The 14076-nt window shown below is 50.2% G+C and overlaps 1 protein-coding gene across 8 annotated transcripts in view; it reads right to left on the minus strand.

The window, feature by feature from the left end:
- Positions 1 to 14076, minus strand: part of ROBO3 (roundabout guidance receptor 3) — a 271458-nt gene that overhangs the window by 9824 nt on the left and 247558 nt on the right. For 3 of the 8 annotated variants that reach the window (XM_053269993.1, XM_053269995.1, XM_053270000.1), the window contains 10 exons: positions 12934 to 13100; positions 12316 to 12437; positions 10649 to 10865; positions 8433 to 8557; positions 7880 to 8051; positions 6808 to 7002; positions 5651 to 5831; positions 4616 to 4773; positions 1912 to 2187; positions 873 to 1008 (listed from right to left, as the gene is read on the minus strand). In XM_053269993.1, the coding sequence (XP_053125968.1) occupies positions 873 to 1008; positions 1912 to 2187; positions 4616 to 4773; positions 5651 to 5831; positions 6808 to 7002; positions 7880 to 8051; positions 8433 to 8557; positions 10649 to 10865; positions 12316 to 12437; positions 12934 to 13100 (1749 nt within the window). The remainder of the gene's footprint in view (positions 1 to 872; positions 1009 to 1911; positions 2188 to 4615; positions 4774 to 5650; positions 5832 to 6807; positions 7003 to 7879; positions 8052 to 8432; positions 8558 to 10648; positions 10866 to 12315; positions 12438 to 12933; positions 13101 to 14076) is intronic. The other 5 variants (XM_053269997.1, XM_053269996.1, XM_053269999.1 and 2 more) reach the window with 5 other exon arrangements.

A 14076-nucleotide genomic window follows, 5' to 3' on the forward strand; every position in this document is an offset into this window, starting at 1 on the left:
TGTAGACAATACTGAGCTAGATGAACCAATGGTCTGACTCGGCATAAGGCAGATTCCTACACTCCTATGTTCCTATGAGGACAGCTAAGCCTATGTTCCTATGAGATTCAAAAGTGCATTTGAACTGGTTTTCATTGCCAAGGATAAGAAGAAGAAGTCTTAGAGGTTTGGTCTAACTTCAATGAACTGTTTACACTTTGAAATATAAGTCAAATATCCTTGAAGAAGGTGTGTTTTTAAAAAAATAAAAAAATCCCTTCATTTCTTTTCCTGCGTTGGTTGTATCCTATTATGTTAAGCTGTATTACGGGAACTCTTTTCTTTTCTTTTTAGTTATATTTACATGTATTATTATCATCCTTGATTATGTCTATATCTATAACCTTATTGCAATAAAGGAAAAAGGAAAAAAAATGTACGAGTTTACAGAAGTCTGTACACTCAAATTTGTTTGTGTGAATGACTGTACCTGCATTCATTTTAAAAGTGAACTTGTGTACAGGTCCCTCAAATGCTGGTTACAGGCAGGAAGTGGACTGCCGAACTTGTGTTCCACATAAAGCGTGGATAATCATACCTGTGTACGCTGTACACTGATTGTACAAGTGTTGAACATAATGTGTGAACAGGACTTAGGAGGTATACTGCTGTATCTGTGTTCATCAGAACATCTGAATAAATGTACCCGTGTATAGATCTCTACCTGTGCACACTGTACAATTGTGTAAGTATTGAATGTAACAAACATGTGAAAAGGGCTTCAGACTAACCGTGCACACGAAGAATCCACTCCAATGCTTCATTATTTTAGCAGGTGAAATATTATGCCATGAAAAGAAGGGGGCTTTGGCTGCCCTTCTCTGGGTACTCACCCATTTTCTAGCTCCTCTTCCTCCACATACTGGCTCAGTTCACTGGCAGAAGGAGGGGGAGGAAGGACTTCGGTCCAGTTCAGGGAGGGCGTCTTCACTGGCTTCCCCATAGATTTCTGTTTCCCAGGCTTAGCAGCTAGAGGAAGAAGCAGGACAGGGATCTTCAAAGACAGCAAAGGCCTGAGGCTTGGTGGTTTTTTGCCCATGAACATCGCTAAACCTCCAGTTATTTCTCCCAAAATGTGCCAGCTGGTACAGCCAGGACCCTGAAAACTGTCTCCTTTGTATTCTGTTCTATTTATTTCTTGATTTCTACATTTCTATCTCACTCTTCCTCTGAGGAGCCCAGAGCAATGTACACAATTTCTCTTTTATCCTCCTAACTGAGCAAAGAGGCACCTTTTAAAAGTGGTGATTCCCTTTATTTAGCAGGGGAAGAGCAACTGGCCCTCTCCATCCCCAGCACAACATCCCTCCAGTGGCTGCTGCTGGTGTCTAGTGTTTCTGTTTTGGGAGGCCTTTGGGGGCAGGGAGCCATATATATATATAGTATATTTATATACATTAAACAAATAAATGAAATATCTGTCGTATTCGTATCCTCACAACAACCCTGTGAGGTAGGTTAGGTGAGAGAGAACTGGCTGGCCCAGAGTCACTCAGTGAGTTTCAGGGCTGAACGGGTATTTGAAATCGGGTATACAGGTGGTATACAAATCTATTGTTTGCTATTGCATACTAATTTATTTACAAATAAATAAAATTAGATGAAACAAAACTGTATGTTCAGAGGCAGTGTACCACCGAATACCCTTTTCTGGGGAACAAAGTGTGGCAGGGATGCTGATTTCATGCTTGTGGGCTTCCTAGAGGTTGACCACAGTGGGAAACAGGATGCTGGACTAGGTAGACGTTCGGTCAATTTCAGCAGGGCTCTGAAATTGACCGAACGTCAATTTCAGAGTCCTGCTGAAACCACATTTCACTTGAGAAGATCTACACCTGGCGAGTCTAGCTGTTGTATGGCCAAGGCCCCTACCGCTCTCAGCCCTGCCCCGCTCAGGCTGGGCATACTGGATGGTGGAGACGCCTGGCTGGGTGTTCCACTGGCTCTCCTCTTCATCAGGGGAGTGGAGGTGTGTTGCCCCGTATGGTACCACGGGGGTTGTGGCATACGGAGTGGTGTGCTGCGAAAATGCCCCATTGAACGTCCTCATGTCATCACTGGCAGGGTCGATGGTGCTGTAAATGGGCCCGTCCGACGCCCCTGTCCCAAACTTCTCCGTCTGAGCAATGTAGTTAGAAATCCCGGCATCTGCAAACCAGGAGACACAGCATGGCCTTGCTGAAGGTCTAGGGGCAGGTGACGGGTGGCTCTCCAGATGTTGCTGAACTACAACTCCCATCATCCCCAGCTGTAATAAATTGTAGCTGAGGTTGCTGGGAAGGGTAGTTCATCAACATCTGATGAGTTGGACGGTGCCTAGCCCTACCTAGTCCATGAGCCAGACCCACAAATGCTGGCCATTGGTTCCATGTCAGGAGATAAATGCTCATCGTGATATTTGGCAATGTTCATCCCCCTCCCCAGAGATGGAAAAGAGGTGACAGCACTGTTGCCCTTAGTGCTTTCTCTGTGTTCTCACCCTTTCTTTATCCCTATGCCAAAATGATAAGGGCAAAGTTTCTCTCTCTCTCTCCCACCCTCCCTCCCTCCTATTTATCGCCCCTCCAGTACACTACTGCTCGGGGAGGCTCAAATATTATTAAAAAGACACAATGTAAAATAAGACTGATAAAGTTTACCAAATTTAATTTAAACAAGTTAAAGGAGCAAGCTAAAACCACATTTAAAATTACAATTTCTTTTCTTTAAAAAAAGTTTTGAAAGTTATTTTAAAAGCAAAAAACTGAGAACGATTTTTACACAGAGGAAAGGGCTGGGGTAACAATGAACAGATCGTTGTACTCTCTGCATAGAGGAATCTTTGCAGGACATTCCTGCCAATTTTCATCTCCATTCCTCTGACAACACCAGTAGATTTTTATAGTCGTTTTTGTGTCTTGAAAACTTTTCCAAGTTTTAAATTTGCAAATTAAGCCGCTGGGGGCCCTGATGGTCAGGACAATTAAAGCACAATGATCCGCTGAAAGGATGGTGATGCTGTCATCTACTTTCTATCTCCAAGGGTGTGGATCTTGTCAAGAATCACAATGAGCATTCACCCCCGTCCCACAGATGGCACCCCCCCCCCCCGCTGGCTAATGCACTACTTCACCAGACGTTCCGGTTCAGCTGAAGCGGATTCAGAGCGTTTCAGTTTTAAGCACCTCCCGGCAGCTGTGGGCTTTGCGATCTGCCTGTAATCCAGGCTTGAGAGACTGGACCCGCTGCTGCTGCTGCTGCTCTCCACCAACCTTGGCTCAACGCCTCTCCTGGGAGGTCACGGCCTGGAAAGTCTGCTTCAGCTGCCTGGGCGGCTTCCTCCTTCGCGGAGATTAAAAGACTAACCATCTTGCTCTAGACTCTCCAGCCCCCCAGCTCCAAAACGCTTGAATGCCATAGGGACATTAATTTCAATGGGAGTGCTCAGGAGTAACAGCTAGGAGGCAGGCCTTCCTCACTCACCTAGCAACTTAAGAAGCTGCCTTATACTGAGTCAGACTCTTGGTCCATCTAGCTCAGCATTGTCTGCACAGACTGGCAGTGGCTTCTGCAAGGCTTCTCCAAGATTGCAGGCAGGAGTCTCTCTCAGTCCTATCTTGGAGATGCTGCCAGGGAGGGAACAATCTGCAAACAGGCAGATGCTCTTCACAGAGCGGCCCCATCCCCTAAGGGGAATATCTTGCAGTGCTCACACATGTAGTCTCCCAGTCAGTTGCAAACCAGGGCAGACCCTGCTTAGCAAAGGGGACAATTCATGCTTGCTACCACAAGACCAGCTCTCCTCCCTGCTAGCCACACTGGTGTGCCTTCTGCTTTCCAGGTCTTCATTTGGCCTCCTTGTGTAAGCCCTGTAAGATATTCCTTCCCTTTAGGGCAGAGGTTCCCAACTGGTGGTCCTCCGGATGTTGCCGAACTGCAAGTCCCATATACTGAGTCAGACCTTTGGACCATCTAGCTCAGTATTGTCTTCACAGACTGGCAGCGGCTTCTCCAAGGTTGCAGGCAGGAATCTCTGCTCTTCCCAGAGCAGCCCCATCCCCTAAGGGGAATATCTTACAGTGCTCACACATAAAGTCCCCCATTCAAATGCAAACCAGGGTAGACCCTGATTAGCAAAGGGACAAGTCATGCTTGCTACCCCAAGACCAGCTCTCCTCTCTGTGGTAGCAAGCACGAAGTGTCCTTTTTGCTAAGCAGGGTCCACCCTGGTTTGCATCTGAATGGTAGACTACCTGTGAGCTCTGTAAGATATTCCTGTTAGAGAATAGTTCAGTACGCAAAAGCTCAGTATGAAGAAGTATACTGAGAAGTATGTTTTGCATACATAGCTCATAGCTTGCCTGCAGAAGGTTCCACGTCCCCTCCCTGGCATTTCCAAGATAGGGCTGAAAGAGACTCCTGCCTGCAACCTTGAAGAAGCCACTGCCAGTCTGTGCAGTCGATAAGTGAGTGAGATGGACCAAGGGTCTGACTCAGTATACAGCAGCTTCCTAGTCCCTGTCACAGCAGACACGTTTCACCATTTCCCCGCCAGATCTCCCCAACAGGCTGCCAGCAAAGTCAGTGGGACTCTTACCATTATAGTATCTCTCAGTGGGATTGTGGTTTCCAGTGCAGCAGGCCCCTCCGGGCTCCTTTGCCTTCCCGTTCCGCAAAAGGTTTGGGGCTGGCCACAAGTCTGCCAGCCAAGGGTAGCTGGAGTTACTGGTGGCCATGGCCAGCATGCCGGGCCTGCTGGAGGAAAGACATACGAGCCATGGATATTTGAGGGCTCACATGGAGGCTGTCGCCTGGTTAAAAAACAAACAAACTCGGGCAATTGACAATGAGTTTGAGTCAATTAATCAATTAAATTAGTCAATCAAAATACAGCAGAGGTTCTCAAACTTGGGTCCCCAGATGGGGTTGGACTACAACTCCCATCTTCCCCAGCCACAGTGGTCAAAGGCTGGAGATGATGGGGGCTATAGTCCAACAACATCTGGAGACCAGGGTTCCCTGTAAGAGGGATTCCCAGATGTTGTTGACTACAACTTGCATAATCCCCAGCCAAAGGCCACTGCAGCTGGGGATGCTGGGAACTGTAGTCACTATCTTGGAATCCCTCTTACAGGGAACACCGCATGTGAGCAGGAAGAATGCCTCTTCTCAGATGGTGTCATATGAGAATGAGTCTTCTCGGATGGTGTCAGAGACAGCATCGTCATAAAGGAGGCATTCCCTTCTGCATGTGACTGGTAAGAATGTCTCCTCTCAGATGGTGTCATATGAGAATGCCTCTTCTTGCATTGTGTCACAGACAGCAGCATCAGAGAGGAGACATTCCCGCCTGCATGTGAGTGGAAAGAATGCCTCTTCTCAAAGAGTGTTAGCCACCGGCAGCATTTATGACTACTTCTAAATAGTAAGAGTAAAAGCGGATCCAAAAGTTTTTAAATGAGTGGATGATTTGATGCATCCATTGAATGATTCAGCCCCAGCTCACATGATCCAGCTCAGATCAGCCGGTGACAGGCAAGCCCCATGATGTGAGTCTCCAGCGCCAAGAATGGAAGAGCTGGGAGAAGGAGGGAGGGGAGCATCAGTGCGCGATCAGGGTCTCTGCACTCACCTGCCGCTGCCACGGGCCGGCCCATCCGCATGGGGGAAAGAGACTGAAAGAGAGCGGACCACAGAGTCAGGGTCGTCCCCTCGGAGAGCGAGGTGTGCGCGGGGTTGAGCCGGTGGCCCCTGGGAAAGCAATGTGGCGGAGGGGGGGAAAGCCTTACCTGCCGGCGTGTACGCAAAGGAGGCTGCAAAGAGAAGCAGGCAGAGAGTAAGCGGCTCAGAGCACGTCACAGCGGACAGAGGCGGGTGGGGCGGCCAGGGGCAGGGGGGTGGGCCCACGGCTCCGTGCCAGGGTACAAGCTTAGCATGCAGAAGGGCACGTGTCTGGCCGCTGGCATGCCCAGTGGAAGCAGGGGCTCTCGCAGGCAGGATCCCAGAGGCTTCTGGATTGGAATTCCCACCATCCCCAGCCACCGCAGCCTTCAAGTTTGAGAGTCCCCGAGTTAGAGGATCTCAGGGAGCGGGACTGGAAAAGACCTCTGCTTGAGACCCTGGAGAAACGCTGCCAGTCAGAGCAGGGAGTACTGGGCCTGATAAGAGCGAGAGCCTCTCTTTTCAGAAGGGGGCACAAAATGTCCACAGTGGTTTGAACCTCTCAGGCGGCACAAGGGTAGGGTTCCTGGCACCTCCCCCACCACCGCGCTCTCTTTCTCTACACCTCTGACCACATGCAAAGGACTACATGGGGGAGACGCCTGCCTTGGGGGAGCTGCTGCCGGTCAGTGCGGGCAGTACTGAACTAGACGGACCGAGGGTCTGACTTCCTACGCTTCTGTGCAGGAGCCGGAGGTTCTCGAGGAGCACGGGCTCTCCGGCGGAGGGGGCCATAGCACAGAGGGGTCCCAGGTTCACTCCTTGGCAGCATCTTCGGGTAGGGCTGGGAGAGACTCCTGCCTGAAGCCGCTGCCAGTCAGTGTAGACGGCCATTCAGCCAGCAGAGCCGCTGCCAGTCAGTGTAGCGAATCCTGAGCTAGATGGAGCAGTGGAGGCAGCATCCTATGTTCCTGAGTAAGGGTTTATGCCCCTCACCCCTCTTCTGCTTCCTATATAAAGCGAGGGACAGCAACCCCTAACACCAAACAGAGTCCTGCTTTGCAGGCAGCTGACCCCAACTGACCTCGAGGGAGCCGGGACGTAGCCCAGAGGCGGAGACGGGCTCACCTGTGTAGTGATTCAGCTCCTTTCTCTTTTTCCGGCGACAGTAGATCCACACGCTGAAGCACATGAGGATGACCCAGCAGGCCCCGCCGATGCCGGCGATGAAGGCCGGCTGCTTCACCACGTCTGTGATCTGTTCGGCAAGGCTCACGCTGTCCCCGCTGTTCACAGACACGGAGTCCTGGTCCGGCAAGGGCTCTGGGAGGAAGCACAGGAGGCCAAGGCATGCAGTGAGAGGAGGCCACTCATGTCTGCCCAAGTCAGAAAATAGGTAAGATGGGGATACAGCCCCGCCCCCAGCCTTTTTTTTTTTTTGGACCACAACTCCCATAATCCCCAGCCACAGTGGCCCATAGCCAGGGATTATGGGAGTTGTAGGCCAACATCTGCAGAAGGGCCAAAGTTGAGCAGCCCGGCTATAGAGCCTTCCAGTTCAATCCACCTCATGTTAGAAACAAGCCTGGTTTACACAACCGCTCGAATCTAGGTTTAAGGTGGGTTACTGACATCAGTGTGATGATGGGAATCTATGCCAAGGCGGGAATCTCAGATTCATCATGGGTCATAAACTATCTTGGTGTGGGTTCACACAATCATGCAAATGTCGGTAACCCACATTAAACCTAGATTCAAATGATTAGGTGAACCAGGCCACAGGAAGGAAGGCTGTCCTAGGTCTAGGTTCAGCTAGGGACCATTAAACATGGCATGCAGAACGGCACGTGTCTGGCTGCTGGCATGCCCAGTGGAAGCAGGGGCTTCCTTCCTTCTTGAAAGGTGGTAAAGGCGGGGCAGATGTGTTCCATGGAGCCTCAGCATCCAAGTCCAAAGTCTGACTGATTTATAAGATTAGGTTTTATTTACAGCCTTAGAACCAGCAAAACAAAGACCGTACAAATACAATACAGCACAGTGCTCTCAGCTATTACAGATAGCAAACAATTTATTCTGACTCTTTACTATTATTCTTGCTGCAATTATATCCACTAGTCCACAATAGTTAGTCAACATTCTCAGACATCAGCCCAAAGTCGGTTTCCCCTGCTGGATGTCTGGATGAATCTGGGGTACTCACTGATCTGTATGGTGATGGGGGCGCTCCTCACACCCACGCCGGCACTGGTGGCTGCCGCCACTTCTGTGCGGTAGAGCATTCCTGGGACCAAGCCCTGCAAGACTGTTGATCTCAAGGTGCCATCCACGGTCTTATTGATGTGGTAGCGAGATTCGTTTCCCAGGCACCAAACCTGCCATGGGAGAAAGACTGGTTGACCATTGACTGAGGTGACACCACCTGAAGCCAGCTCCCCAGAACCATTTCCCAGCATGCACTGCGAGTCACAGTGCGGTAGTCAACTGCAAGCCAGCTCCCCAGAACCATTTCCCAGCATGCACTGTAAGTCACATTGCGGTAGTCAACTGCAAGCCAGCTCCCCAGAACCATTTCCCAGCATGCACTGCGAGTCACATTGTGGTAGTCAACTGCAAGCCAGCTCCCTGGAACCATTTCCCAGCATGCACTGCGAGTCACACTGCAGGAGTCAGGCCAAAAGGCCTTCATACCAACTTGTTCATCTTTGGGCTTAAGTTCAGGGGTTAGCCAAGGGTATCCGGAGAGTCTGCCTTACCCGGTAATCTTGGATGATCCCATTTTGCTCTGCCCGAGGGGGTGGCTCCCAGGATATGCTGATACTCGTGCTGTTGCTGGTCCCCACCGTTACTACAGTAACTGCCTGTGGAGGAGCACTTGGGGCTGGATAAGAGGGAATAAGATGGGTTTATTCCTCAAAGCTGTCTGGCAAAGGCAAGGACGGTGTGGCAGTTTAGGGGCTGAGACTCTGATTTTTGCAATACCCCAAAGCTATGCCTAGACATGCTGAGGTACAGGAAGGTGGTGAAAGAAAAGACTCCCAGAAATGCTGAATTAAACTCAATTAAACTATCAAACTGAATTAGCCCTATGCACTAATTTGTAAATGTGTTGCCCTCAGTTATACATTTATATGGGAGTGAAACTGCTTCAACTGTCATGGCTTCCCGCAAAAGAATCCTGGCAACTACTGCAAACCCCTGTTAACTGAGCAAAGAGGAAAATTTCAAAGAGGTGATCTTCTTATATTTTGCAGGGAGAGAGCAACTGGCCCTATTCAACCCCAGCACAGCATCCCTCCAGTGGCTGTTGCTGGTGCCTACCTTATGTTTCTTTTCCGATTGTGAGTCTTTGGGGACAGGGAACCATCTTATTTATTTATTTTTCTATGTAAACCACTTTGCAAACTTTTGTTGAAACGCAGTATATAGATATCAGTAGCAGTAGCAGTAGTAGTAGTTGTAGTAGTAGTACTGTATTTACCTGAACCCAAGACTAGTCCCCCACGCCCTGCACAACATAGGAACATAGGAAGCTGCCATATCCCGAGTTAGACCATTGGTCTATCTAGCTCAGTATTGTCTTCACAGTTTCTCCAAGGCTGCAGGCAGGAATCTCTCTCAGCCCTATCTGGAGATGCCAGGGAGGGAACTGGGAACCTTCTGCTCTTCCCAGAGCGGCTCCATCCCCTAAGGGGAATATCTTCCAGTGTTCACACTTCTAGTTTCCCATTCATATGCAACCAGGGTGGACCCTGCTTAGCTAAGGGGACAAGTCATGCTTGCTACCACAAGACCAGGTCAAGTTTTTTGATATTAGAAATCAAGAGGATGTCTTCGAGTCCTGTTCCTTTCGAGTGAATGCAGGTATAACCTGTATTTAACCTTTACTTTTAAGGGGCTCCTCTTAAATCCAGAGTCATCTTCGATTCGGGTAAATGCAGGTATTATTTTGTGAGGATGCTGAGATTTATTCTACATCTCCAGGGATGACCCACAACTATGGCCAGCTCCAGACGAACTCTGACTTTGCCAGGGGTGTCGGTTATAATCAAATGCAGGGCAAGGAAACAAATGTCCCTGGGCCCCTGAGGGAGGAGACATGGGCAGGGTGACAGCTTACTCACTGCTCTCCGCCTTGCAGCTCTCGGAAGAAGACTATGGCGGGCGGGAAGTGCCCATCTTCATTTTTTGTCCCAGGCCCTACTCTAAATTTGCCACACCTCTGGCTTTTGTATCGGAACGAAGGTTTCGTTACGAATACAACAAATATTTATACACCGCTTTCCAACAAAAGTTCCCAAAGCAGTTTACATAGATATAAGTAAGTAAGTAAACAAACTAATTGGGTCTCTGTCCCCAAAGGGCTCACAATCATGTCTGGTGACGACTCAGAACTGGGCCTTTTCTGTAGCTGCTCCTGGCCTATGGAACGCACTCCCGGCAGATATCTGCAGTTCAGGCTCGCTGTCGGCCTTTAAGAGAGCCCTAAAAACCTATTTGTTTGGCCTGGCCTTCCAAGACTTGTAAAGCGTTGTTGGTTTTTTAAAAGTCTTTTAATTGGTTTTAAATGGTTTGAATGGTTTATGAATGGTTTTTATATTGTTTTTAGCACTGTGTTTTGAATGGTGCGTTTTTATGTCTTTTTAAAAGGTGTTGTACCCAGAGCCTCTGGATGGGGCGGTTTATAAATGCAATAAATAAATGCAATAAATAAATAAATAATCTAAAAAAGAAATGTAAGATAGACACCAGCAAAGGCCACTGGAGGGCTGTTGTGCTGGGGATGGATAGGGCCAGTTGCTCTCCCACTGCTCAATAAAGAGACTCACCACTTTTAAAAGGTGCCTCTTTTGTTCAGTTAGCAGGGGTTGGCAAAGCCGTTAGAAACGATGCTCCATGACCAAAGAGCTCTTTTGTTGTTCCTTAAACATTTGGGGCGGAATCGGGGGCTGGAGACCCCTTCCCGGTGTACCTTCTTCCGGGGTCCGAACCAGCAGCACCTCGCTGTCCATGCCCTGGAACTCATCAAAATAGGGGCGGATCTTGATCTCGTACTCCTGGCCTTTGCGCAGCTCCACGAGGACGGTGCTCCGCTCGGCGGGCGACTTCACGTCCTGTACCAGCCAGGCGCTGCTCTTGGGCCGGTACATCACACGGTAGCCCTGGAGAAACTGGGCCTGGCGGTCCACCTGAGTGAGAAGAAGGCCCTCCGCTGAATGCCTGGAATCGACATCCATTGCCTGGAACAGTGTTCTTCACTGTAAGACCCAGGGGCCAGTGGAAGCCCCCATCAAACCCAAGTGCAGCTCCCTGACCCATGGTTTATTGGGCCTGTGTGAAGCTTCGGCCGAAGCTGAATACTCTACACAGTCTCTATGGTGCCATCCAGAGGTGACCATTCCCACCATGCAGTAGGGATGTGCATGAACAGGCTCTGGCACCCGCAGGTAGGGCGGAGAGAAAAGCAGCTAAGCAGGTCCTGACTCTCTTAAAGGGTCCTCCCAGCACTGAGAAAAGCATGGCACTGTGTGGAGTTCAGCATCGTGGGAAATGGTCTCACACTGAAGGGATTTTGGGGGGGCAAAGCGGCCCCTGCTAGAAAAATAGTGAAAATCGCTGGCCTAGAACCACTAGAGCTACTTGGAACAGAGGAAGCTGCCTTCTACCGAGTCAGACCTCTGGTCCATCTAGTTAAGTATTGTCTACACAGACTGGCAGCGGCTTCTCCAAGGTTGCAGGCAGAAGTCTCTCTCAGCTCTGTCTTGGAGATGCTGCCAAGGAGGGAACTTAGAACTTTCTGCCTCCAAGTACGCAAATGCTCTCCCCAAAATGGCCCCATTGCCTAAGGGGAAGATCTTACAGTGCTCACACATGTAGTCTCTCATTCAAATGCAAAACAGGGCAGACCCTGCTTAGCAAAGGCGACAACCAGACCAGCCCTCCTCCCTAACTGGCCTGCCTATCTGTTTTCTCCTTCTGCTCCCCAGCCTCTTGCTGCCGAACCCAACTGCACTTCCCCATCCTCAGATTCCCGCCTCCCTGTGCCCTCATGAGCTGCCCCCTGTCCCACCGCCTCCAATTTTCATTTTCTGCGTCCGAGTGCAAAAACGAGCTCCCTTCCCAAGCAAGGGTGTTCTCAGCATGACTTTCCAGCTGCAAAGATGTTAAAGGCCAAAACGGCCCTCGGCAACAATCCTTTTCAGCTATCCTTTCTGCCAGGCACTAGGGATGTGCAAACAGGTTCAGTTCCGAAGCTGTTTGAAGTCGAACCAGTTCGGTTCGATGGCTTGATGTCGAGCCGAACCTCACCACACACTGGTTCGGCTCGACATCAGACCAACATCCCTCCAGCCATTTGCGGGGTGGGTTTCGCAGAGAGAGATATATATTTTAATTGTACTTACCCCGTTCCGGGGGGGCTTATCTGAGGCTGTGGGGTGTGTGTGTGTCCACGGATGCTCCCCCCACTCCGCCGGCCTTCCTTATGTGTAAGAGCGCCCGGTTCGGATGCTCTTTGGCCCTTTCTGGGCCTTGCCTCCATCGCGGCGGCCATTTTGTGCACACCCCCACCTCTATCAAACTTAAGCACACACCCTGCAGTTGTGAGGAAGGGTGCTTGTCCCCGCTGGTGGTACTCACAGTCCAGGTCACTTGGATGGTGGTGGAGGTGAGGACGACAGGATCCTGGAGCTGGACCACAACCTCGCCAAGTTCTCTTTGCACCTGCCTGTGATCGACCCCTTGCCTGGTGGGACTCACGTCTGCCAAACCAGAGAAGAAGTTAGCCTAAGGCAGACCACGGAGCAGTAGGGCTTGTTATCTCCTATGGACGAAGGCGGCATTAAAAGGGGGAGCGGGCCTTGCAAGGTTTGGACTGCGGCACTTATCTTTGGAAACCTCTCCGTCTGTCTGGCTACTGAGAGGAAGTAGCTTGCCGAGTCAGGGGTTTTCAAACGTGGCTGGGGATGATGGGAGTTGTAGTCCGATCAGTAGCGGCGGCTGCTTGGGAGAGCAGAGCGGAGGTAAGTAAGCAACTCCCAATGTATGCTTAAAGGTCCCTCTCGCCGTCCCCCACCCTGCGCTGGCCGCTACTGAGTCCAACAGATCTGGGGACCTAAGTTTGAGAACCCCTGCCCTAGGGCGTTAATGGCAGAGACAAGGGGAATCCTGATTCGTTGCTCACATTTCCATGGGGAGAAGCTGGTGCTCATGAGAGTGATCAGACTAATCCAACTCGTCAGCCCACAGGAGCCTCACCTTGCGTACGAACCGGCTCTGACACAGGGCTGGGATCGCTCAGGCCGTAGGTGTTGACAGCCCGGATGAGGAAGAGGTAAATGGTATTGGGGTTCAAGCCGCTGACCGTATGCTTCTCCAGCTTCACGTTGTCTGCTACTGTCTGCCAGGTGCTCCCCGAGGACTGACTGCAATGAAACAGAGTGGGGAAAGGAAGAGAGGGAGGGCACACGCTCTGATGCCCCGCTTTGGCTCCCAGGACCTCGGATGTGGGCGGAGGGAAAGGCTCTCTTGCTCCACCAGATCTAGTGGCAGGGAGTTCCATGGGCCTGGTATAACAGGGGCAGAATCCCATAACTCAACACTCCAGCAACTGGCAACATCCGTTACTGCCCCAGGGTTCCACCAAAGGCGAGGCCCCTGGACCATTTTTCCAAGCTAGAGAATATATGAGATGCACTAAGAAAAGTGCTTCTGAGCATGCAACCCCGGCTAAAATGGGCAAAGAGGCTCAGATGCAAAGAGTGGCATCTCTCTTATATCTTAGTAGGGGGATTTTAGCAAAGGCTGCTGTTCATCCCAGCACAACACCCCTCCCTCTCCGCTGGGCAGAATGTGGACTAATAGCAATGACGACAACTACAACAAAAATAATAAAGTTTCCTTCACTATAGCACAGCCATTTGAGATTAGAAGAATGCAACTAATTGGAAGATGCAGTCTCTGAGCAGTTGTGAGCCTCGACCCTTCTTTCTAGCGATTAACCCCTGAACCCAAGGGGGAATCTAAAGGTGCAGGAAGCGATGCCAGAATTCCTGATCAGAGTTCCCAAGATCCAGAATTTAATAGGGGCTGCTGATGACATCCCTCTCTGCCTCAGCTTGGTAAGTAAACAGGAAGCTGGACTTCAGCCAGGCCTATTCATTCCCAAACTGAAATGTCCCTTTTGAATCCTTCTGCACCACATCCAGGATGCAGAGTTTCCTGTGGTCTATAAATTGGGGCCGGCGGGTGAGGCCGGTGCAATCAGGGCTAGCTTATGGCATGCCCAGCTATGTCAAGTGCAAAAGGCCCCATAAGCACTGCAAAAAAACCTGATTATTCTAACAAAAAGGACACTGGGAATAGAAATAACAAGGCTTTATTTTTTACACACAGACCGGG

Source organism: Hemicordylus capensis, chromosome 8 (genome assembly GCF_027244095.1).
Source record: "Hemicordylus capensis ecotype Gifberg chromosome 8, rHemCap1.1.pri, whole genome shotgun sequence".
Taxonomy (NCBI): domain Eukaryota; kingdom Metazoa; phylum Chordata; class Lepidosauria; order Squamata; family Cordylidae; genus Hemicordylus; species Hemicordylus capensis.